Genomic DNA, 23,871 nt, shown 5'->3' on the forward strand with positions numbered 1-23,871 from the left:
CCCATGAGCACCATGCGTCTGCTGACACTCGCCCTGCTTTTCTCCTGCTCCTTCGCCCGCGCCGCCTGCGACCCCAAGATCGTCAACATTGGAGCTGTGCTGAGCACGCGGAAGCACGAGCAGATGTTCCGTGAGGCCGTGAACCAGGCCAACAAGCGGCATGGCTCCTGGAAGATCCAACTCAATGCCACCTCTGTCACCCACAAGCCCAACGCCATCCAGATGGCCCTGTCGGTGTGCGAGGACCTCATCTCCAGCCAGGTGCCCACCATCCCCCACCAGGGCTCCCCCCCAACCCCGCTTACCCCTCCCCCCACACCTTCCCACCTTCCTCCCTCCTCCCCCCTCCATCCCTCCTACTGTCCCAGTTTCATCCCACTCTTTCCTAGCCCTCTTAAGAGAGGACCCCTATGCCAGCTGGCTCCTGCTGGAAAGGGCTGGTCTCACTAGCAGCCAAACACCAGTGCCCCATCTTGCTCCCCGCCCCCCCCCACTGGTCACCTGCTACGTTGGTCAGTCCTCACAAGGTTCCAGGGCTCCAGGACTCCAGGTCCTGAGCCCTGTGTGCAGATGTGAGGCAAGAATTTCATGGTTTGTTTCATCACTGTGTCTGTGAGGGGTGGGTGTCCTGGGCTTATGGGCAGAAGTGCTCTCCCAGCCACAAGCACGCACTATGCGCAAGTCTTTAAGGAGGACGGGGCCTGGGGCCATCTTTGTCTCTGCTTCTAGACCTCCTTCCCTTCCTCTCCCCTTCCCCCACCCATGGGTTTGACTGAGATGGGAAATGGCCCAGGTGTTGAAGCAGGGTGTTCTGGAGGGTGGGAGTGGGGACTGTGCTTGTGGGAGGTGTCAGGGCACAGCGGGGGAGCTGCTGACAGCCAGCGCTGCGGGGGAGGACATGACTCCTAGGATTTTGCCTGTCGGAGCTGTCCGCCCCTGTGCCGTGCTGCCTGCTGAATCCCAGTGAATCCACGGGAGCACTGCAATGCAGCCTTTATGTAAGCGCCAGGCTGACGCTGGGCCGAACGAGCGCTCACCTGACAGACACCCCACATCTGTGGGCATCGGCGGGCAGGCACACTCACAGGTGCACGCATTCACGCCTGTGCTCGTGCACACAGACGCTTAGACTTGCACTAGCACACGCTCACGTACATCGGCATCACAGTGGACTGCACACGCTCACTCACACCCACCCGCCCAACACACAGGCACACCCACGGACACCCACACTCTGGGGCCACACAGTGCTCAGCACACCCAGGTGCACATGCTCACACACAGATGCCATCATGCACACGCATACACACACGCGCGGACATGTTGGGTGTACGTTTACACACACATGTAGTCCAGCACATACCTGTGAACATCTGCCTGGTCAGACGCCCACGCAGACACAGACTGGGCACTTTTGGGTGCAGACTGGAGGTGAGGGCCCGGGGAGGAAGCGCCAGTCCAGACAGCTCCCGCTGCAGAGGCTAGGGGCTGAGCTTTCTCAGGGATCTCCCCCTCCCCACCTCGCAAGCCACCTCCCTGCTCCCAGCCCCGAGCAGTAGAGATAGGACTGGGGGAAGCCTTTGCGGCCAGCAGCTTAGGTCACGTGTCCCATCTGGGATGAGGGAGAAACGTGAAGAAGTGGAGTTAGAGAATCCAGGCAGAGCCCTTTCTGGGGACCCCTCCTCCCACTCCCAGTTACCCTGTCTGTGAGCATTGTTCCCTCAGAGAACAGCCAGTGCCAGGAGCAAAGGTGAGGGCAGCAGCTGCCCCTCCGTGAGCACACCCGAAGGGCAAGGGCTCTGCTAGCGTGGCAGTGCAGGAAGAGGTAGGCCCTGGGGCTGTGATGGGAAGGCGGAGTTGGGACAGACACGGGTCCTTCTAATGTGAGGCCGGCAGGAAATTGCCAAACCCTTGGCTCCAGCCACCCCCCTTCCCCTGCCTTGGAGGACTGAGCCACTGGCTTCAAACCTGCCCGCAGGAGCTGGCCGTGGCCTGGGCAGGAAGGCTAGGCTGCACCCCTACCCCGGCACCTCCCTTCCCTTCCTTGAGGATTAGTCGGTGCTCAAAGTCAGGACTGGGTCTTGTTCAAACCAGGCTGAGCTCAGCCGGGCCCTGGAAGAAACTGCAAAAGGACTGAGGGCTCCGCGGCTCCTTGCCCGGCTTCTCCCGACAGAGCCCAGTCTACAGCACTAGACAGAGACGTTCCAGGGCAGCTCTCCGTTTCGGGAGCCCTGGCCTCCGCACCCAGGAGGAGGGACAGTGCGTGGCACGGGTGAGCTGGTCAACATGCGGCAGGACCGACCACTCTAGCCACCCCATGGGGCAATGTGCGGCTCCAGGGACATCCCAAGAACAGTCTTTGTCCTTCCTCTCAAGGTCTGAATACACACCCCAAGGCAATCCCTCCAGTGAAAGGAGGTGAAGGCAGGCCCCACCAGGGAAAGTACGGGGAGGTCCATCATCCCCTTGTGTGTCCTGTCTGCTCCCTGGAGTCTTGCTCTGCCTCTGCCTCAGCCTTCAGTCGTCCTCCTCTTTGAGGGTGGTTACAGGGTCTTGTCCCCCTGCCGGGGGTGCGTGCCCCTTGGGCAGCACGTACGCACACACAAGGCCCCTGGACTTCCCCAACCTGGCCTGCTGAGTTCAGCCTCTGCTGCTCCTGGGCAGCCAGCTCCAGGGCAGTGCCCATCCCACCTTCACCCCCACCTTGAGCTGACACTGTCCCCTGTGTCCACAGGTCTACGCCATCCTAGTTAGCCACCCACCTACCCCCAACGACCACTTCACTCCCACCCCCGTCTCCTACACAGCCGGCTTCTACCGCATCCCCGTCCTGGGGCTGACCACCCGTATGTCCATCTACTCAGACAAGGTAAGCCTGACCACTCCATGGGGACCCAGCTGGCTCTGTTCCTGTGTTCAGACCCAGTGGCTGAGTGCTGCCGCCCAGGGCCACTGGCAGCTGCCCTGGGAAGGGGGGCAGGGTGGAGGCACGGACGTGCTCAGACCATGGGCTCTGGGCTCGAGGAGCAGCAGGATGAGACGAGAGCTCATGCACTCACGCATGTTCACACACTCACACGCATACACAGAGCCGAAGACACACGCATGCACACTGATGCGCATTCTCCTAGCAGGCGAACTCGGACTCCCACAGATGCACAGCTACAAACACACCCCTACCTCCACACGAAGCCTGCGTGCACACAAACACATTCCCGGGAACGCTCAGTTGCTCTTACACACGCCCACACACACGCACACTCACACACACTCACAGCATGCACTCTTACATACCTTCACATCAGGTTCCGGCGCACACGCACGTTCCCGGGAAAGCTTGGGTGCTCTTACACATGCTCACACGTGCACACACACCCTACAGTCACAGTGACACTAATGTGTTCACCCTCCCATACTCATGTTCCATCACACACACACACACACACACACACACACACTCATAAGCACAGCCGTGCACTTATACTCATGCCCACACACGGACACACACTCCCTTTGGCAGGTGACAGGCACCAATAACGAGCCCTTGGAAGCAGCAGAGGTCCCCGCAGGCTGGGAGAAGGGACAGACGGGTGGATTTTGGAGAGCTGGAGGGGGCGCTGCCAGGGGAGGAAAAGCCTGGCAGGGGTGTACCACACAGCCATGAGGTTGTGGGTCCCAGCCCTTCCCGCTGCAGGGCACAGGTGGGAAGGATGTCCACATGGGTGCAGGGTGACAGAGGATGCCGCTCATGGCAGGAGAGGCTAGTCTGGGGTCTGCAGGTCCCGGGGCGGCCAGCATCACCACTCAGCAGCATATAGGACACTTGTGGTCCTCAGGGGGGAATGGGGGTCTGGCTGGAGCCATCCAGCCCTGGAGCAGCAGCTGGAAGAGTCAAGAGGTCACCGATTTGGTATCCCATAGAGGCGGGGAACTCGTTCTAGGTCACACAGCTCTCCCACAGCGTCTGTCCATGGTCTGGGCACAAGAGCTGGGGAAGCCGAGAGCCACCAAGAGGCTGGGAGGGCCCCAAAGCCTCCTCCAGACCTTGGGCTCCCTGCAGACAGATCAGGAAGGATCAGACGAGGCGCCATGTGCTGGGGGCTTCCCGGTCTCCCATCCTCTCCAAGTTCATCTTGCCAGGAGCTCACAGTTCTAGATAAAGCTTCCTAAGGCATGGAGGTCATCCCAGCTGGGGCCAGGGAGGTCTGGGGAGGTCAAGGATGGGTCTGTCCAGAGGCAAGGGAAAGTAAGCCCAGAGCCAAAGTTTCTCCAGGAGGCCCCCAGGGGAAGACACCCTCCTCAAGAGCCTCAAGCCTCCCGGTTGGAGGCCGGAGCAGCAGCCCCTTCCTGAGGCTCTGGAAGCCCCAGCATGTAGCTGAGGCGTCCAGACTGTTCTAGTGCACTTAGCCTTTGGCTGAAGACAAGTGGGGATCCTGTCCTGTGCCCTCCAACCTCCTTAGCTCTCTGACACCAGACCCCTCATATGCAAGAGGAAGGAACTGTGCTCTGCCCAGGAAAGCGGCTGGGAGGAGGCGCCCTGTGCCAGGGCAGAACCGTAGCCCAGATTCAGATTGCAGCCCAAGTCCCTGGTCCAGCGTGAGGTCAAACCTAATGACCTAACCTCACAAGTCCGCCCTGGCCCCACTCATGGTCCCAATCCACTGCCAGTCTGTGCCCAGCACACAGATTGCAAAGGCCTGGGTCAGAGCCAGCCCAAGACCCTGACTACAACCCCCTTGCTGCCGCACTGACAAGTGGGTGAGGGCTAGAGGCAAAGGGGCCTTCTTGTGCTCAGGTTCCAAGGCACTGCCCCCAGGCCACAAAGAGGGAGCAGGTGGGAAAATGATGTGGTCATCTCAGATGACCACAAGATCAGCATGGGACTAGCGTTTCCTGGGTAGACATGGAGGAGCAAGACCGAGGAGGGCAGAGCCTGCTGTGCGCTCCTGTCCCATCGTGCCCTGTGCTGGCTGTTTCAGGGACATACAGAGTAGGGAGCGTCAGCAGGCAACCACCTCTGGACTTGCAGACAAGAAGTAGTTAGCCCCAAATCAAGACTTCTGGCAAACACTACGGTTCTGCGGATTTGGGAAGGAGCCCCGTGAAGCCCCAGTGGGGATCTCTGAGAGGGGGAGGCCGCCAGGGAGCAGGGGAGCTCAGCCCAGGGACAGTCCCCAGGACCTCATGTCTGTCCCGGAGCTGCTGGGCAGACTGAGGAGCTGCGGTTTCTCAGACCCGAGGGCGTGGGGGGAGGCAGCAGTGGGGGCGGGGTCCCTGACTCTGACAGGTGTCCCGGGTGCTGTGAGGGTAGAGCTAGGAGGAGGCAGGATCCCCGGGGTGTGGGGTCTGCTTGGTGGGGAGAGCGCCCCCCACCCTGCGCGCTCCCCTCCCCCGCCGCGCGGCCCCTCAGCCCCGCCCCCCGTCCCGCAGAGCCCCTCAGCCCCGCCCCTGTCCCCGCAGAGCATCCACCTGAGCTTTCTCCGCACCGTGCCGCCCTACTCCCACCAGTCCAGCGTGTGGTTCGAGATGATGCGCGTGTACAGCTGGAACCACGTCATCCTCCTGGTCAGCGACGACCACGAGGGCAGGGCCGCGCAGAAGCGCCTGGAGACGCTGCTGGAGGAGCGCGAGTCCAAGGTGAGCCCGGGCGGCGGGCGGGCGGCGCAGCAGGAGCCGCCGAGGCGCCGCGGCGGCAGGAGCAGGAGCCGCCGGCCTGTGTCTGTGGCCCGTGTGTGACACCCTCTCTTTCCATCGTGCATGGTCAGCACCACCACGTCTGGCGAGCGCCCGCCCCGGCCTGTTCTCGGCTCATTTCACTCGCTTTGCCATTAGTCCGAATCTCCTTCGTGTCAGTCCCTGCGGGGCGAGGGCAGGACCACCTGGAGCTCCGCAAACACCCCACCCCGCCCGCCGCCGCACCCCTCCGCACGGGGCTGCGGGGCCCACCCCCCACAAAGTCCCCCGGCGCCGCCCGGTGTGGCCCCGCCCCCCTCCCCCGCGCAGTCCCCCGGTGCCGCCCCGCGTGGCCCCGCCCCCTACCCGCCCCTCTCCCCCCTCCCAGTCCCATTGGCCTTAGGGCCGCAGCAATCGTGCCCCTCCCCCAAAGGAGCCCGTACTCTCCCTCCCTGCATTCCACGACCTCCCCTCCCCGGCCACCCTACCCCCTCAGCCGCCCATTGTCCTCACCAGAGCTCCTTCACGGACATCTGCCGCCCCCTCCCCTCGGCCTGGGCTCTCCCCCCTTCAGGCCTCCACTCCCCCCCACTGAGCCCCGAGGCTGTCGCCCCCCCACTCCCCTCGTGAGGCTGGGATCCCTCCCGGCTCTGGATACACTCAGCAACAGCCCCAGCCCGGCTCCCACTCCGGGGGAGCGCAGAGAGAGCAGAGGGGCAATTTATGGGGGGTCCAGGTGACCCCTGGCCCCTTCCTTGCCCGCCCCCATGGCCAGCTTGAGGAGGCCCAGGGTCCCGCCTTCACGTAGGCCGGAGCCCTGAGCGCTCAACCCCAGGGCCATGCACGGCCCTCAGTTAGTACGGCGGGGCGGGGGGAGTGGGGGAGGCCTAGGCTGCGGCGGGCGGGGAGGCCAGACCGAGGGGCTGGCGGGGAGCATGTTCTGTCTGTGAAGTCAGAGCTGGCTTCAACCAACTTAGTGCCAACCCCAGGCCCCCATAGGCCCCTGAAGGGAGTAGAGGGCACAGGCTGGGGTGGGTGAAGCCAGAGGGCAGACTCAGAGGGTCCTGGGGGGGCCCCGCGGGGGGGGGGGAGATTGGCTGAGTCTAAGAGGGAGGGCTGGCTACCAGTGCCAAGGGCCCCCCCCCCCCGCGCCTCCCAAGACACCATCTCCCAGTGCCTGGCACGCTGAGCCCCTCCTGCCAGCCCACCGGTGGCTGCACACACTCACTCACACGCTTACCAGCCATGCCCATGCGCACCCACCCATGTGCACTCGTGCTCACAGGGGTGTGCCATTCCCAAGACGATCCCCTCACACTTCACACCCTCCCCAGCCAGAGACTGCACCTGGACATGCACACAGGCCTGGAGCCCACGGACACACTCACCCACCAACTCACACATGGGCCCACACATGCCCCGGCTCACACATGCACACCCACACCCACACCCACACATGTGCCTGCATACGCGCCCACACACATGCTTGCACATGCTGACACACATGCCCGCATACACGTCTCCCTGCACACACACGTGCCCACACAAGGCCTGCACACGTGCCCCCCCCACACAAGGCCTACACACATACTCGCACACCCGCATCCCCATGTACACACACACCTACACACGTGCCCACACATGCACACACACACACTGACACACATGCCTGCACACACATGTCCCTGCACACACGTGCACACACCCACACACAGGCCTACACACGTGCTCACACACCTGTGTTCCCATGCACACGCACCTACACACGTGCCCACACATGCACGCACATACTTATACACGTGCCCACAAACACATGCTTGCACATGTGCCCTCAATGCACACATGTGCCTACACACGTGCTCTCACACACGTCTCCACACACACATGCATACACACACCTACGCACGTGCCTGCACACACGCCTGCACACATGCCTATGTACGTGCCGCCGCACATGCACGCGCACACGAGTGTGCGGATGGCACTGGCCCTCATTTTCCCACCAAAAGCTTGTGTAGACTAACTTTCACACAGATGCCCACAGATGCATACCACCCTGTGCGCACAGGTGCACACACACACACACACACAACCCTGTCACACTCGCTCTCCCGTGCACATGTGGGCCGACAGGTGTACACACGCCCGTCAGTGAGAACAGGCACCCGGGCCTCTAGGGGAGACAGAGGCCAGGAGGCCAAGAGGGGAGGGACCAAGGGGACAGACTGTGAGGGAGGCACTGCTCACCCCCATGCAGCACTGCCTGGGGCTGGCCTGGCACTGCTGGGACCACAAGGCAGGTGCATGGCAGGGGCTGGGGGGGCGGCACGTGGGGCCCCAGAGGGACATGTTGGTATTGGACAGACAGGGTGCCCTTCCTCCCAAGTGTGACCTTTTCTGAGAGCACAGCTCCGCGGCCGGGAGCCCCAGCGGCCCGGCCCCCCGCCCCCAGTGCCCCGGCCCCCCAACCCCGCCCGGGCCGCGGTGTTTGCGAGCTCCAGGTACGTGCCCGTCTGCACACGCGCCGAGGAGGTGGTGTGGTTGCTTTAGCGCCGTCATTTTCAACCGTTTATAATCTTCTTCTGTGTCTGCATATTTTCTCTGTGCACATTATTCATCAGAGTAAAAAAAGGAACTATGAAAACCTCGACCAACTGTCCTATGACAACAAGCGCGGACCCAAGGTATATATGCATGGACGTGCACGCCACCCACCGACTAGGGAGCCCTGGCCTCCGGCGCCTCGGCCACGGGGCCACTGTCGGCCCAGCTGCGCCGCGCCGCGGGCCTGAGCCTTGAGGAGAGTGAGGTCGTGAGGCAGGCAGCCACAGGCAGGACAGGGCAGAAGCAGGCCGCCTGGGTGCCCGCGGCCTGCCCACCGCGGCCTCAGCCCGGGCCTGCCCCGAGAAGCAGGCACGGCCGGCCGCAGGAGGAGCTGCTCTCCGGGAAGTGCATGCGAATCTCCGGGACCCCCAGGGCTTCCTCGAGGAACCCAGGAGGGCGCCTGCCCACCCAGCCGCCCGCCTGCCCCTGTCGGTCCAGCTGCTCCCGCAGGGGCCTGCAGGGTCGGCCGAGAGGACCTCCCGTGGTTTTGGAAAAGTCGGCCCTATCTCTGCTCCCGGTTGCATTCCAAAACTCTTTTCTGTTTCTGTCCGCTGCACGCATCCTGAGTCTCGCCCACCTCCACTTGCATGCTCAGTGCAAAAGTGAGGACAGGAGAGCGCTGGCGCGAGTGCAGGAGAGCGCGCAGGCTGAAGAAGGACAGCACTCGAGGCCAGGCCAGGCCAGGCAGGAGCCGGGCAGGCAGGTGCACAGTGCGGGCGACAGGTGCGGGCCGCGGCGGCCCTAGCTAAGCTGTCTCTGGGCTCCTAGCAGCTACAGCCCGCCTCTCGCCCCTGAGGCACTAGGCCCTGCCCCAACCACCTGCTGACACTCCCGCTCACACCGCAGGCAGAGAAGGTGCTGCAGTTCGACCCGGGGACCAAGAACGTGACGGCCCTGCTGATGGAGGCACGGGAGCTGGAGGCCCGGGTCATCATCCTCTCCGCCAGGTGAGGCTGGGCTGGGCCCCGCCCACTACTTCACCCAGGCCTGGCCCTGGCCAGGGGCACTGTGGGGCTGATGCTGAGTTTCAGCTTCCCGAGTGCCATGGCCGAGGAGAGCCCCCCCGCGCCCCTCCCCCACGTACACCTGGAGACCCAGTCGATGCAATGCCCTCTACTTGTCCATCCTTTCTCTCTCCGGTCACCTGTTGCTGCTTGCTCTGAGATGGGAGATGGACGAGTCCCTGCTCTCGGAACACAAACATGGTCCAAGGGGAGAGAGATGACCCAGGACTCTGGGAGCTGGGCTCAGAGGCAAACGCCGGGGAAGGGCCATGTGGGTGTGCAGGTGAACCCAGGGGAGAAGGCCACAGCAGGGAGAGAGCCAGAGTCCTAGGACGGAAGGATTGGAGCGGCTGGAGTGGCAGTAGGAAAAGGGAACTGGTCAGGGACCTGTGGAAACCAGGCTGCAGCCGGCCAGAACCTGACCCCCAGGTTGACCTTGGAGATGAGACCCCAGCAAAAGTGTCTCTATCTGTAGATGGCTAAGTGCCCCCTGGGAAGGGGACATCCGGGCCCCTGGACTAGAAAAAGGAAGAGCCAGGAGGGCTTACAGGGACACACCACAGTCTGCCCTTTCCCAGAAGCACCACTAGACTCCCAATAGAGTGGAGAGAGAAATGGGGTCACCCGGCCCAGAGGAACATTCCCCAAATGCCGCTGTCCGCCAGGCCACAAGGAGGAAGCAGTCCTCTGAGTTGCAGCAGGTGTCCGTTCGGACATTCAGTCAACAAACCCCTGACACAGAGCCCGGTGCCCCACCTCCTGGTGCTAGGGTGGGGGGCGGGCAACGAAGGCTCCGTGGGCTAGACAGCAGGGAGTTCCATGCTTACCGCAGCTGGGAGCTCATCCCGTCTGCTCCTGGCTGACCCGTGCTCATGCCAACCATCCGACCCTGGGCACTGGGGGGAGGACTCCGGGAGAAAGGTGTAGGGACAGGCCCAGGCAAGGTCAGGGGGCTGCCCCATCCCTCCCAGGGCAAGCCCTGCCCAGAATGAGCCTACAGGGAGAGCCCCAGCAGATCCTCCCTTTTGGTTTCCCAATTGGCTTCTACCCCCTTATTCATCATGGGGTTTGAGAGAAGTTCAGGGGATTTGGCGGGATCAAAGGATGGGTGGGTGAGTGGGCCAGCAGACAGACAGATGGGCGAACGGACAGTCAGCTAACAACCAGCAGGCCCCTTCAATCAGGACAACTGACCCGAGGAGCTCATGCCAAACATAGATTTCCAGCTATTGGGCGCTTGTAAGAAGGGTGAGGTCACGTTGAACTAGACCACTCAGCCCTCCCCTTATCAGCGGAGTGGCTGCCAGGACACGGCCGGAAAGCCATGGGCAACAGCGGTCTGCAGACTCCCTGCCGCACCCAGGTCCCAGCAGCGGGCTGGCCACTTTCTCGGCTGTTTTCCTTGCTCTGTAATGTCCCATGCCACACCGCCAAGCCCCCGAGTGCGGGCTGGGAGGGGCCTGCCCTGCGTCGCCAGCCCCCAGGCTCAAGGACAGCTTTGGCAGGGGTGGACCCAGCGAAAGCTCCGTCTGGGGCAGGCCACGTGGTCCTGTGTGACAGCTGCACACACACCCTGCACACACGGAAACACACACACGGACTCTGCGTGTGCACCACATACACGATTGCACACGAGCACACACGCATCACATGCACACGACACACACACGCATCACACACATGCGGCACATACCTCACTTGCACGCGCGCGCACACGAGCACACACGCATCACATGCACACACATGCCCAAATAAACCTGCGCGCACGTGCCCAGAGGCACACAGCACACTCACACCACTCACACACACACTGCTTGTGTACACACCCACACAGTGCAAACACCATGTACACACACGCACAATACATGCCAAGCGTCCACACATGCGTACACATTGTACCGTACATATACGCACATGAGATATTCACACACACACACACACACACACACACACTATCCGTGCACATAGAGGCACAACATGGCATACACCACACACACTTCTACACAGACCAGTGCACACTTCTATACACGTGCACACACCCCATGCATATGTACATGCACGGCGCACGTGTGTAGTCACGCACACATACACACACCACATGCGCGCCACAGTCTGCGTGCACACACCTGCCCCACACGTGTACCGACATTGCCAGCAAGGCCGAGCACACACAGCAGCCGCACAGCCCCTCTTGGGTCCGCATGAGGCCCCTCCCTGGATGTTAAGACTGGAAGGGACCCTCCCCTCACAGCTGGCTCCTGGGAACAGAGGCGACAGAGGGCCCTGGGCTGCCCAGCGCGCCCAGGTCCCGGGGAGCCAGGGAGGCTAGTGGGCAGCATGCGCAGGTCTCCTTGGCCCTGGTGCTCCCCTGACACACTGGCTCCGCCTTCGTGAGGGCCATTGAGAGCACATTCTGGAGAGACCTCACAAGCCAGTCCTAATTTTTGAGCAATTTTCTACGGAGGGCAGAGAGTTCATCTCTCAAAGTTCATTCTTACCTTCCGGAGATCGTCTTTTCTGGGACTGACTGCTTCCCTCAGACAGTTGGATGGAATGATCAGGGTTTCGCCTACAGCTTTTTACCAGTGATTGCGATTCACACAGACACAAGCCCAGGCGTGCGCTCAGTCCGCTCAGCCAGATGTCGCAGACGTGAAGGTGTCGCGCAGACGGCTTCTCTGCCAGCTTCAGCGGCTGCCTGTGCGCCTGCAGACACAGCGCTGGCTTTGCTGGGCCGCCAGGCCGGAGGCTGTCCTTGGTCACGGGAGTGGTGCTGCCCGGGGCACCTCTCTGTGTGTGGCTTACATCTGACAGGAGCACGTCATGCAGAGTGAGCACGGAAGGTCTGCATTTCCTTGCTGGCTAACCCTTGAGAAAATTGGGAGCAGACCCCTTAGGGAGTCTAGAGCCGCCTCAGTTTCCAGGGTCAGTCATTGTGAAAATAACCCAGCACTCAGATGGTCTGCCCAACCCCTCTGGACCCTGCAGTAGCAAATGTCAGCTGTGTAGGCCCATCTGGGGCCGGTCCAGGCTGGCAGAGAAAGGAAGGTGGGAGCAGGGGCAGGAACCCCAGGGGCCCCCATAGCTCCACCAGACCCAGGATGCTTGTCCTGATGTCCCGACGAGGAGAGCCTACGAGGACCAGGTGCACAGGGAATCCCCTGTAAGGACACCCTGAGAGCTCAGGATCACATTTGCCTCCAAGGCCAGGCCCCGCCCTGCATCCTGCTGGCACCTGGCTCTGGGCAGCCTCCTGAGTGGGGGCAGTGGCTCTCGCTGCCCTGCGGGGGGCAGTTCCCGGGGTCCCGCCCCCATCTGACGAACCTGGAGCATGCCTGGCCCCTTGTCCTGCATGTGTGGGTGTGGGAAATCGGAGGGCGCACAGCTTGCTCAGGGGGGCGCAGGAGCATGGATTCTGGGGTGGCTGTCCACACACAGAACCCCAGGGAGAGCACTGATCATTAAATACGAGAGTCTGTAAAGTGTTCAGAGCAGGGCCTGGCACCTGGTGACTGGTGGGCAAGTGAGCAATCTGCAATGACCCCTGACCCTGCTCCCCAAGGCAGGAGGCCAGCAAGAGAGGCTGGAAACTCTGGGGGTCTGGGACCCACACCCCCTCCTCCCCACCCCCTCCCCTCCCCTTCCTGCTGTTGTGGGCGGGGTTGGGGGGGGTGTCTCCTGGCCCAGGTGTGGGCTGGCGATGCAGGCTGGTACCGGTCCCTCTGCACCATCACTGGACGCAAGGAGGCCTGGAGGTGGCGGTGGTGCTGGGCCTGTCACCTCTGCAGTGTCCCCAGGCCTATTTCCAGGCAAGGGCATAGCTGGGGGAGGGGCTGGGGGGTTGCCCAGACTCCAGAAGAGAACGTGCAAACTGAGAGCAGCCCCAGGCCCGGTGGGGAAAGGCTAGAGTCCTGGCCCGTCACCCCCCTCTGCCCCACAGCGAGGACGATGCTGCCACCGTGTACCGCGCAGCCGCGATGCTGAACATGACAGGCTCGGGGTACGTGTGGCTGGTGGGGGAGCGCGAGATCTCAGGGAACGCTCTGCGCTACGCCCCGGACGGTGAGTGCGGGTCCTCTCGGGGTCGGGTGGGCAGGGCGTCCCCACGGACTCTAAGCCCACCACACCGGCCCCAGGCATCATCGGACTGCAGCTCATCAATGGCAAGAACGAGTCCGCGCACATTAGCGACGCCGTGGGCGTGGTGGCCCAGGCAGTGCACGACCTGCTGGAGAAGGAGAACATCACCGACCCGCCCCGCGGCTGCGTGGGCAACACCAACATCTGGAAGACCGGGCCGCTCTTCAAGAGGTGGGCGGGGCCTCTTCCGGGGTGGGCGGGGCCTCTCCGGAGGCGGGAGCAGTTCTCTTGGGCAGGTGGTCCCCACGCGGACACCCGAGGGAGGCAGTCCTCTTTCTTTCTTTCTTTCTTTCTTTCTTTCTTTCTTTCTTTCTTTCTTTCTTTTTTTTTTTTTTTAAGATTTTATTTATTCATTTGACAGAGCACAAGCAGGCAGAGAGGCAGGCAAAGAGAGGGGGAAGCAGGCTCCGCGCTGAACAGAGAGCCCGATGCGGGGCTCGATCCCCGGACTCTGGGATCATGACCCGAGCGGAAGGCAGAGGCTTAACCCACTGAGCCACCCAGGCGCCCCAGTTGTCTTCCTCACTTCCCTCCTCTTCCCCCAACTCTCTCCCACCCCCGCCTCCACTGTGCTAATCGCCCACCTCACTTCCGACACTGACATGAACGCCTCGAGGTCAGTGCAGTCGCGGTTGCCTCCACTGCTCCTGGCCCCGCCTTTTAACGCTGCAGCCAAGCCTGCGACCCACCCCAGCTGACAACCCTTGGGAGGAAGCTCCTGCTCCAGATGGGGACAGGGGGCTTCCAGGGGCCCAGCAGATCAGACAAAAGAGGCCCCCAGGATGGAACCCAAGCCTGTAGAGAGCCAGGGTTGGCCAGATGCCCAAGTGGATGGCCACAGGGGGCAGGAATTAACTCGCGGCGTCCTGGACACTATGCCGCTCTGCCCATCACCAGACGCCGCCACCACCACCACCACCCCACTGGCTGCAAACACTGAGCAGCATGTGCAGAACACAGTTCTGAGGCCCACAACAGGAGCGCACAAGCAACCGCAGGTCTCTGAAGCATGTGATGTGTGCACAGACTCAGAGGCGTGTGGCACACACACAAGACAGGACCTCAGCCCTTCCTCCCCCACTTGCTGGTGAACAGGCTACTGGCTCCTACCTGGGCTTACTCCTCCTCATTTGAGAAGCAAGGGTGGCTGCTGGGAGGGAACGTCCCAACCTGCAGAAAGCCCTCCAGTAGGGTCTGGTGCTCAGGAGTCGCTGGGCGACCATAGCTGTGTTATCCATCGGTGCTGGCAGCCGGGCATGCCGTCCACCAGATGCCCAGCGTGAGGGTCTGACGCCTGCTGATCTTTTCTTCCTGGGATTGAGGCAGAAGAAGGGGCTCGGGCTTGGAAGGCCAGGGAGAGGAGCTTTGCTGATAAGTCTGCCCACGCCGCCCCCCTGCAGAGTGCTGATGTCTTCCAAGTATGCTGACGGGGTGACCGGCCGAGTGGAGTTCAACGAGGACGGGGACCGGAAGTTCGCTAACTACAGCATCATGAACCTGCAGAACCGCAAGCTGGTGCAAGTGGGCGTCTACAACGGCACCCATGTAGGTGGGGGTCATGAGGGGGTGGGGGCTGGGGCCTTAGGGTCCTGGGGCCAAGACCCCTGCGTGGCCACCCTCCATCTCATACTCCCACCCCCAGGTCATCCCCAACGACAGGAAGATCATCTGGCCGGGTGGAGAGACAGAGAAGCCCCGAGGGTACCAGATGTCCACCAGGTTGAAGGTGGGCAGCCTGCTGCTCTGTGCCAGTGTCCACAGCCCGACTCTCCAGCTAGCTCCTCGGGCCCAGAGGAGGGGACAGTGAGGCCAGCGACAGTGACTGAAGGAAGTGGGGAATGGCAAGCACCTGGCTGCTGTGGCCCACGCCCGGCACCACAGAGGAACAGGGAGAGCAGGTGCAGGGAGGAGAGGGAGGAGAGAGCCCCATGGGTTCTCCACTTAAGTCGGGGAGGCCTGTGGGACAGGGCTTTCCTGGGGAGGCGCTGGTGGAGACAGAGGCCACCCGGTGGCTCTTCAGGGGACTCCGGCTCCCGCACTCTCCGTCCTGAGTCCTGGGTCTTGAGATGCTACTTCCGTGCCCCTCATCACTCCTGTGGGTGGCCCTTGCCACCTCAGTCCCCAGGCTTCACAGCCTCCTGTTGTGACCCAGTCGAACTATCCTTTTGGCCCTGTCCCCCACTGCCTGGCCATTCCCCATAGCAGGCTGTTCCCTCCTTGGCTCTCTCCCTGGGCCTCTGGGAGCCCCTCCTTGGCTGGCCTTTCCCCTCAAGATTTCCCTTCCTTGCTCCTGTGGCCTCATCCCTCCTCCATGGTCGTCCTCCTTCAGGGCAGGCAGAGTTGTCTTCTCCAAAGCAGGTGGATACTTCATATTGAAAAGTCTGAGAGTAGGAGCCCAGTGATGGCCGGATGGGCCCGTTCAGCCTGCCAGATGCCGATGGCTTTACACACACCAGTTTTTTAAAACCACAAACATGTACTGCTTTTATGATAGAAAAACAAATTTTTAAAGAAAAACATGATGAAAGTTTAAAAGCAATAAGCTCCTCCCAGTGCTCCCAATCCCCGGAAGGGGAATGTCAAATGCTGCCCTTGCAGCAGAGACTGTGAACAGCCCCTCCCTGCAGACCCGCCCTCCCCCGTGTGCCACGAGACCGTCCCCCTCAAGCTGACCCCGCCTACTCTATATGCCCAATTCCAACATCACCTCCTCTGGGGCCCTCGTCAGCCCCCCGTGTCCCCACCTCCAGAGTCTGGGCCCATGAAAGACAGGAAGAGAGAACCCCAGCATGAGCCTCAAGGGGGCCCTGGGTTGAGACAATCTACAGGAGAGAGCACAGTGACCGCAGACGAAAGAGGAAAGAGCAAAGGTGCTTCTCCCTCCCTCCCTCTGCTGTGGAGGCTGAGGGCCAGGAGAGGCCAGGTGATCCTTGTAGGGCCTGGGGTCCTGTGCAGATTCGGAGTGGATGCCACACATGGCCCCTGTCCTCATGGTGGGCAGTAGGGGGAGGATGGGTGCCCTGGGTTGGGACAGGGAGTTTTTCATCTCTGAGAAATCAGAGAAGGTGCTGGGCAGGCTGGGCATTCCATCAGAGTCTGATAGAGGGATTGATGCCTAAGCCAATACCCCAAAGACAAGAGGCCAAGAGGAGGGGACAGTGTTTCAGGAGGCCATGTGCCTCCCCCTCCTGGGGACCCTCCCGGGGACAGCAGGCAGGTGTTGCTGATGGTGACCAGGGAAGACAAGGGGCAGGAGGGGCAGCGGCTGGAGGTGGGGGGATGTCAGGGATTTGGAGAGCATCCAGGGCAGTCTGGGAGCTTAGGGTGAGTGGTCCAGGCTGGGTCTTCTCCCCTCCCCACCGCCCCCCAGATTGTGACGATCCACCAGGAGCCTTTCGTGTACGTCAAGCCCACGCTGAGCGATGGCACATGCAAGGAGGAGTTCACCGTCAATGGGGACCCGGTCAAGAAAGTGATCTGCACCGGGCCCAACGACACGTCGCCCGGCAGCCGTGAGCGCGGGGCTCGGGCTCGGGCGCGGGGGCGGGGCGGGGCGGGGCGGAGGAGCCGGGAGCCCAGCGATGATGGCCTCTGTTGGCCCCCCTAGCTCGCCACACTGTGCCTCAGTGCTGCTACGGCTTCTGCATCGATCTGCTCATCAAGCTGGCGCGGACCATGAACTTCACCTACGAGGTGCACCTGGTGGCTGACGGCAAGTTCGGCACGCAAGAGCGGGTACGAGTGGATTGCTGGGTGCCACGAGGGACGGGTCCGAGGGGACGCAGTCTGGCTAGGGACGTGGCCTGGGGTGGGGCGGGGATGGGCGGGGCCCGGGACGGGGTGGGGTCTGGAGCGGGTGGGCCCAAGAGCCGAGCTGGGGCGGGTGCCGGTCGCTGGAGCGGGGCTGATGGCGGCCGCGGCCCACCGGCGGTACCGCCCCACAGGTGAACAACAGTAATAAGAAGGAGTGGAATGGGATGATGGGCGAGCTGCTCAGCGGGCAGGCGGACATGATCGTGGCGCCGCTGACCATCAACAACGAGCGTGCACAGTACATCGAGTTCTCCAAGCCCTTCAAGTACCAGGGCCTGACCATTCTGGTGAAGAAGGTGGGCAGGACCCGGCGGGGCTGGGCGGCGCGGGGCGAGAGGAGGTCCTAGGTGAGCTGGGGGTGGGGGGCGCTGACAGCCTGTCCACCTGCAGGAGATCCCCCGCAGCACGCTGGACTCGTTCATGCAGCCCTTTCAGAGCACGCTGTGGCTGCTGGTGGGGTTGTCGGTGCACGTGGTGGCCGTGATGCTGTACCTGCTGGACCGCTTCAGGTGAGCGCGGCCCGGGGGCCGGACACCTCCAACTGGGGGGGCGGGCGGAGCGGGGCGAGGGGGCGGGGCAGGGCTGGCCCTGCCGCCCTCTCCCGCCCGCCCTCTGTGCCCCGCAGCCCCTTTGGCCGGTTCAAGGTGAATAGTGAAGAGGAGGAGGAAGACGCGCTGACCCTGTCTTCGGCCATGTGGTTCTCCTGGGGCGTTCTGCTCAACTCGGGTATTGGGGAAGGTGAGGCCACGCACCGGCCGGCTCCGGCTCTGCCCCTTCCCGCCGGCCAGGAGCTGACTGTCCTCTGCCGGCAGGCGCCCCACGAAGCTTCTCAGCGCGCATCCTGGGCATGGTGTGGGCCGGCTTTGCCATGATCATCGTGGCCTCCTACACCGCCAACCTGGCGGCCTTCCTGGTGCTGGACCGGCCAGAGGAGCGCATCACGGGCATCAACGACCCACGGGTGAGGCCTGGCCCACAGCGGGCGGGGAGTGTGAGGTCAGCGGACCTCTGCCTTGGGTGGGCCCCAGGAGCAGCCCTGAAGCCTGCCCTCGAACCCTGCAGCTGAGGAACCCGTCGGACAAGTTCATCTACGCCACCGTGAAGCAGAGCTCGGTGGACATCTACTTCCGGAGGCAGGTGGAGCTGAGCACCATGTACCGGCACATGGAGAAGCACAACTACGAGAGCGCGGCGGAGGCCATCCAGGCTGTGCGGGACAAGTGAGGGGCGATGGGCAGGACGCGGGGCGGGACAAGGGAGGGGGACAGACAGGCATCACAATCTGGGGGATGGGTGTGTGGGATAAGTGAGGGGGGAGGGACAGGGGAGGGGCAGGGGCGTGGCAGGGGAGGGGCATCCACCCCTACTGGGAAGTGGAGTGTCCAGGCGGGATGGGAAGCACCGGATGGAGATAGAGGTGAGGTTTCCAGGTGGGCAGGACAAAGGAAGGCAAGGTGCAGAGGCGAGGGCAACCCGATCGTGTGGGGCCCCTGTGACCCCCAGCCCCACCCACAGCAAGCTTCATGCCTTCATCTGGGACTCGGCGGTGCTGGAGTTCGAGGCCTCACAGAAGTGCGACCTAGTGACCACTGGCGAGCTGTTCTTCCGCTCGGGCTTTGGCATTGGCATGCGCAAGGACAGCCCCTGGAAGCAGAACGTCTCCCTGTCCATCCTCAAGTGAGTGCCTTACCCGCAGCCTACTGCCCTTCCCCCTTCCCCAAGAGGCTCCCATCAGAGGCTAAACCTCCCCAGAGCCAGACCCTACCACCGGGGCACACAGACACTGCCTCCCGCACCAGGGTCCAGGCCCCAGCCCCGGTGCGTGGCCCACTCCAGGACGCTCCCTCCCAGGTCCCACGAGAACGGCTTCATGGAGGATCTGGACAAGACGTGGGTGCGGTACCAGGAGTGTGACTCTCGCAGCAATGCCCCTGCCACCCTCACCTTTGAGAACATGGCAGGTGGGTTTCTCCCCATTTCCCTCAGCGCCCCTGCTGGCACTGGCAGGGCTCTCCAAGGGGCCCACAGACCGGCCGGCCAACGGCTGAGGTGCTGGCTCCTGGCCCACAGGGGTCTTCATGCTGGTGGCTGGGGGCATCGTGGCTGGGATCTTTCTGATCTTCATTGAGATCGCCTACAAGCGACACAAGGATGCTCGCCGGAAGCAGATGCAGCTGGCCTTTGCAGCCGTGAACGTGTGGAGGAAGAACCTGCAGGTAGGACAGGCCACCCTCCGAGGCCTGGTGCCCATGGCCCGGCCCGGCCCCGGCCCTCCTCCATTCCCACAGGCCGGAGCACTGGCTCAGGCTCCCCGGAGCCCGTACGGGCAGGACCGGAGCCACAGCCCGGGGCAGCGTTGCTGGGGGGCACCCACAGGTGGCGGCCCCCTGCACAGCCCTGCGCCGAGCCTCCGCCTGGCCCCTCTGTCTCCAGAGTCGCCCGCCGGCACCCATTCTAGGAAGGCAAACTGAGGCAGGGTAAGACAGGGACCCACCTGGGTGTAGCACGTGAGTCCAAGACATATTCTGCCCTCGCCGCCCCATGCTTCTCCTCGGCACCCGCCAGGGACCCCTTTCCCTGCTGCCCTGCTGTGTTCTGTGCTCCATGACTCCAGCCTGAATCGGGCCAGCTGGCCCTGCCTGGCACCCCAGGCCGTGTCTGAGGGAACTTGCCACCAGCAGGAAACAGGTTGCCCGTGGGGCAGCCACAGCCCCTCCGGGATACGGCAGGCACTGGGGCCTGTGCGGGCCTGTGGGCTCATGCCGCACAGCCCAGTTCTGGCTTCCTTCATCTCTTCTCTTTCTCTGGGCGCCTCCCCAGAGCCTGTGTCCGGGGATGAAGTTGATGTTCAGAGAGGGAGGGCCACAGGGGGACGGGTTGCTGGAGCCTCAAACCTCTCATCTGCCAACTCTTGCTCTTGGGACCTGGTCACGGCTCTCACCAGCTGGCACAGGGCCATCCTGGCCATCATACCCCAGGCCAGGGTCGGAAGCCACCTCCATCTGTCTCTCCAGTTCATCTTGCCACCTGCCTTGGCCCCCTAGCCCCTTCCTAAATCTTGGTGTCCCCCTCAGGGGACAGGACGGCTGGCAGGGCCCAAGGGGTGACTCCTCCAGTGCTTGGGGGGACCCTCCTCCTTGGGACACCTGTAATCCAGGGTCACCCAAGAGCCAGGGAGCCCGGCCGACCTCCTAGGAAGAGAGCCAGACGGGACTCCCCGCCCCCGCTCCCTGGCCCCCGAAGCCCAGCCCCAGCACAAGTGAGGTCAGGCCCGAGAGCCGGCAGGAGCAGAGGCTGCCTGCGTGTGTTCGGCTGCTGGTCCGTCTGTCCAGCACAGGGAGGCAGGCAGGAGCGAGGGCCTGAGTGGCCGGCCAGGCTGGGCAGCAGCCCCCGAGGAGCAGGCGAGGGCAGGTGTGGCCGCCAGCCTTAGCTGTCTAATCACTTATACATATTCATTTTAGGATAGAAAGAGTGGTAGAGCAGAGCCCGACCCTAAAAAGAAAGCCACATTTAGGGCTATCACCTCCACCCTGGCTTCCAGCTTCAAGAGACGTAGGTCCTCCAAAGACACGGTAAGGGGAAGAACGCCCAGTCCCACGTCTCCGACTCTGATCTCGCCCCGCCCCCGTGTCTGTGTCCCGTGCATCAGGCGTGCCCGCTCCCCGTCCCTCACCATCCCATCCACCCCCACCTCTGACCGCTGTGGCCCTTCTGCCTTCATCTCTACTTGCCCAGCACATGAGGTCTTCACTCTCTCTCTAGACCTTTCTGGGTCCTTTCTCCCGCTGGCCCTCACTGGGTCCTCGTTCCCCATGTGTCTCTGCGTTGGTCCGCCCCCATGCCATGACGCCATGCGCCATCTTGAAGCTGTGTCATGTCGTTGGTCAGCCAGTCGGCCTCTGAGCCCAGGGCCCCTGGGAGCCCAGAGCCAGTCGGTCCTGGACTCCTCACCTGTCGGGAGGCCATGCCACCTCTGTTACACCCGTTTCTCCAGCCTCGCCCAGGGGAGCCCACTGCCCTCTCTACCCCCTTGCGACCTCCAGGGAGGGGTGGCTGTGCTGTCCCATCTGCCCATCTGTCTGGCCGCCAGCCCCGCCACCCAGACACCTGTCTCACGTGTCTCACCAGAGCCATGCCTGTTGCATCCCCTTCATGTGGTCTCTGTGTGGGCCGGGGCTGGGGGCCGGGCCCGGCTCCATCTGGGTGGACGGCTGGGGTCTGGAAGTGGAACAGGCCCCCAGCCGCAGGGGACCGTCAGGCGGGGACTGGGAAGCACCAGAGGGGGTGGAGCCCACCCCAGGCTGAGCCGCGGCCTGCAGAGCCGGTCACTGAGGCTCCCCCCGGGCAGGAGGGCCCTCCAGGGAGACAAGCTCCTGACCCTCTAGCCCCTCCCCACAGGGCGTCAGAGGCGGCCTCCTACGTTGGGCAGCTTGTGACCGCACCAGCTGTGCACACTTGGAATAAAGCCCTTAAAATGGACCCAGGCTTTCTAGGGGCACCCTGGTCCAAGGTGGGGAGGGGGCGGCCCAGACTTAGCACTGCCCTTGGCCTCCCTGCAGTCCAGGGCCCGGCTTGGCCTCCATCCTGCAGCGGCTTATGCTCTGAGGTGGAAATGGGATTTGCACCCACCCACCCAGCCACACACACACAGTGCACTGGAAAGGGGGCAGATCTCCAGGACACAGACAGGGCTTGGCACAGAATGATCCCAGGCCAGGGCTAAGCTGCAGGGGGCCCCGCGAGGGGTCCGTGAGGCCTGGCTGCTCTGCTTCCCAGGAGGGGCTTGGCACTGGGAGGGCAGGTGAAGAGGGAGGAGCGGGGAGCTGGGAGCACAGCCTGGGGCTTCACAGGCCCGAGAAAGTGGACAGAGCCTGAGCCGGGGCCCTGCCAAGGGGTTCAGGAAGAGACCCAAGACCAGAGAGGGGAGGTGTGGGCAGGCCTGGGGAGAGGGTACCCTCATAGACAGCACTTCCAGGGAGGAGCACAGAAGTCACACAGGCCGTAGGCTATTTTGTGAGGGCATCCTTGATTCTCCCCAATCCCCCACCCAAAGAAAACCCTCATGCCCCTTAGCTGGTCCAGGTGCAACTCCGAGACCTTTGAGGTGCCTTTCCGGGGACACAAACCCAGCAGACTCTGTCCGAGCCTCTGCAGGCACCGGGGACCATCTCCCAGGCTGGCCCTGATACCACGGGGCATGTGGGGCTGGACCTGGCCTGTCGGGGTGACTGGGGGTGCTGCCAGCTGGAGGGGCCGGGCGGGGGAGGGCAACCCAGTTCCCATCCTGTTTCGGGCTGGGCACCTGCTTGGAGGGAGGCCTGGGTGGGGGGCTCTGCTGGGAGGGGTGGGGTCGGTCCGGCCGCTACGATCCTCTGGCCCTGTCCTGTGGCCGGTCTGGGCCAGGGCAGCACTGGGCGCTCAGGGCTGGGGCCCCTGGCGGCCAGCGGGGCCAGCGGGTATTGATTGTTGGTTCTTATTTATAGAGCACCGGGGGTGGACGCGGCGCTTTGCAAAACCAAAAAGACACAGTGCTGCCGCGACGCGCTATTGAGAGGGAGGAGGGCCAGCTGCAGATGTGTGCCCGTCATAGGGAGAGCTGAGACGCCCTGCCCGCCCTCCTCTGCCCCCCTCCCCCGCAGACAGACAGACAGATGGACGGGACAGCGGCCCGGCCCACGCAGAGTCCCGGAGCACGACGGGTCAGGGGGAGGAGCGCCCCCCAGCCTCCCCCAGGCCGCGCCCGCCCGCCCGCCGGTCGGCCGGCTGGCCGGCCCACCCGTCCCGGCCCTGCGCGAGCCCCCGGGCGTGGGGGCTAACGGGCTGCCTTGTCTGTGTATTTCTATTTTGCAGCAGTACCATCCCACTGATATCACGGGCACGCTCAACCTCTCAGATCCCTCGGTCAGCACCGTGGTGTGAGGCCCCCGGAGGCGCCCACCTGCCCAGTTAGCCCGGCCAAGGACACTGATGGGTCCTGCTGCTCGGGAAGGCCTGAGGGAAGCCCGCCTGCCCAAGACTGCCCACCCTGGGCCTCCCGTCTGTCTGTCCGCCCTGCTGCCTGGCGGGCAGCCCCTGCTGGACCGAGGCTCGGACCAGAGCGGCTGAGGACAGGCCAGAGCTGAGCTGGCTGGGCAGGGCCACAGGGCACTCCGGCAGAGGCAGGGGCCCTGGGGTCTCTAAGTAGTGGGGTAGAGGGGCTACCTTGGCCCCGGAGGGGCTTGGAGCAGAGACTGTAAGCCCCGACCTTCCCCAGCCACTACCAGAGCCACAGTGGGGGGTGCAAGGCCCCACCTGGCTGGGTCACCCCGTCCTCCAGCGCCTGCTCTGGGCAGCCTCGGCTCCACCCCTCTCCTTTTCTTACCCTTCTCGCCTCCGGCCCCGCATCCATCCAGCTGGCCCTGCCCCTCCCCAAGGGCTGACCCGGACCCTCAGCAGGCAGCTGCCTCCCAGCGGTGCGCTGGGGTTCTCCGCTGCCTCTGACCCTTTCCTCCGGTGTCCACGAGGGCCGAGCCAGCTCTCCGCCTCCTCCAGCCTGCAGCCCAGGATAGGCTTCCCCACACGCGCTGGCTCGGGACCATCCTCAGCCCTGCCCTCCGACTTGTACAGGCCCAGCCCTTCCAGTGCCGAGCGCGTGCCT

The 23,871-nt window shown here is 63.4% G+C and overlaps 1 protein-coding gene across 6 annotated transcripts; it reads left to right on the forward strand.

Annotated features, from left to right (window-relative positions):
* The first annotated feature begins 3 nt into the window (after positions 1–3).
* LOC111145775 (glutamate receptor ionotropic, NMDA 1) lies at positions 4–23,153 on the forward strand. Of its 6 annotated transcripts, XM_022500968.1 has the most exons (21): positions 4–261; positions 2,735–2,869; positions 5,461–5,637; positions 8,295–8,357; positions 9,124–9,224; positions 13,222–13,343; positions 13,418–13,592; positions 14,822–14,966; positions 15,064–15,147; positions 16,792–16,933; positions 17,029–17,156; positions 17,366–17,530; positions 17,625–17,743; positions 17,860–17,972; positions 18,047–18,195; positions 18,297–18,454; positions 18,750–18,911; positions 19,086–19,195; positions 19,305–19,450; positions 20,696–20,806; positions 23,085–23,153. In XM_022500968.1, exons 1-21 carry the CDS (start codon positions 4–6, stop codon positions 23,151–23,153), a joined length of 2,832 nt encoding a protein of 943 aa, XP_022356676.1. The 6 variants fall into 6 exon arrangements, with proteins under 6 accessions (XP_022356676.1, XP_022356679.1, XP_022356678.1 ...); XM_022500971.1 differs by lacking the exon at positions 20,696–20,806; XM_022500970.1 differs by lacking the exon at positions 8,295–8,357.
* The last annotated feature ends 718 nt before the right edge of the window (positions 23,154–23,871 follow it).

This window comes from Enhydra lutris, unplaced genomic scaffold (genome assembly GCF_002288905.1).
Source record: "Enhydra lutris kenyoni isolate GAN:26980312 unplaced genomic scaffold, ASM228890v2 scaffoldscaffold13, whole genome shotgun sequence".
Taxonomy (NCBI): Eukaryota; Metazoa; Chordata; class Mammalia; order Carnivora; family Mustelidae; genus Enhydra; species Enhydra lutris.

What these genes read in the sequence shown, in the direction of transcription:
- LOC111145775 (XM_022500968.1), top strand. Translation starts at nt 4, where the DNA reads ATGAGCACCATGCGTCTGCTGACACTCGCCCTGCTTTTCTCCTGCTCC. An exon ending in TCTGCGCTACGCCCCGGACG is followed by an intron (nt 13,344 to 13,417) that starts GTGAGTGCGGGT and finishes CACCGGCCCCAG; the next exon opens with GCATCATCGGACTGCAGCTC. An exon ending in GTAGGTCCTCCAAAGACACG is followed by an intron (nt 20,807 to 23,084) that starts GTAAGGGGAAGA and finishes TCTATTTTGCAG; the next exon opens with CAGTACCATCCCACTGATAT.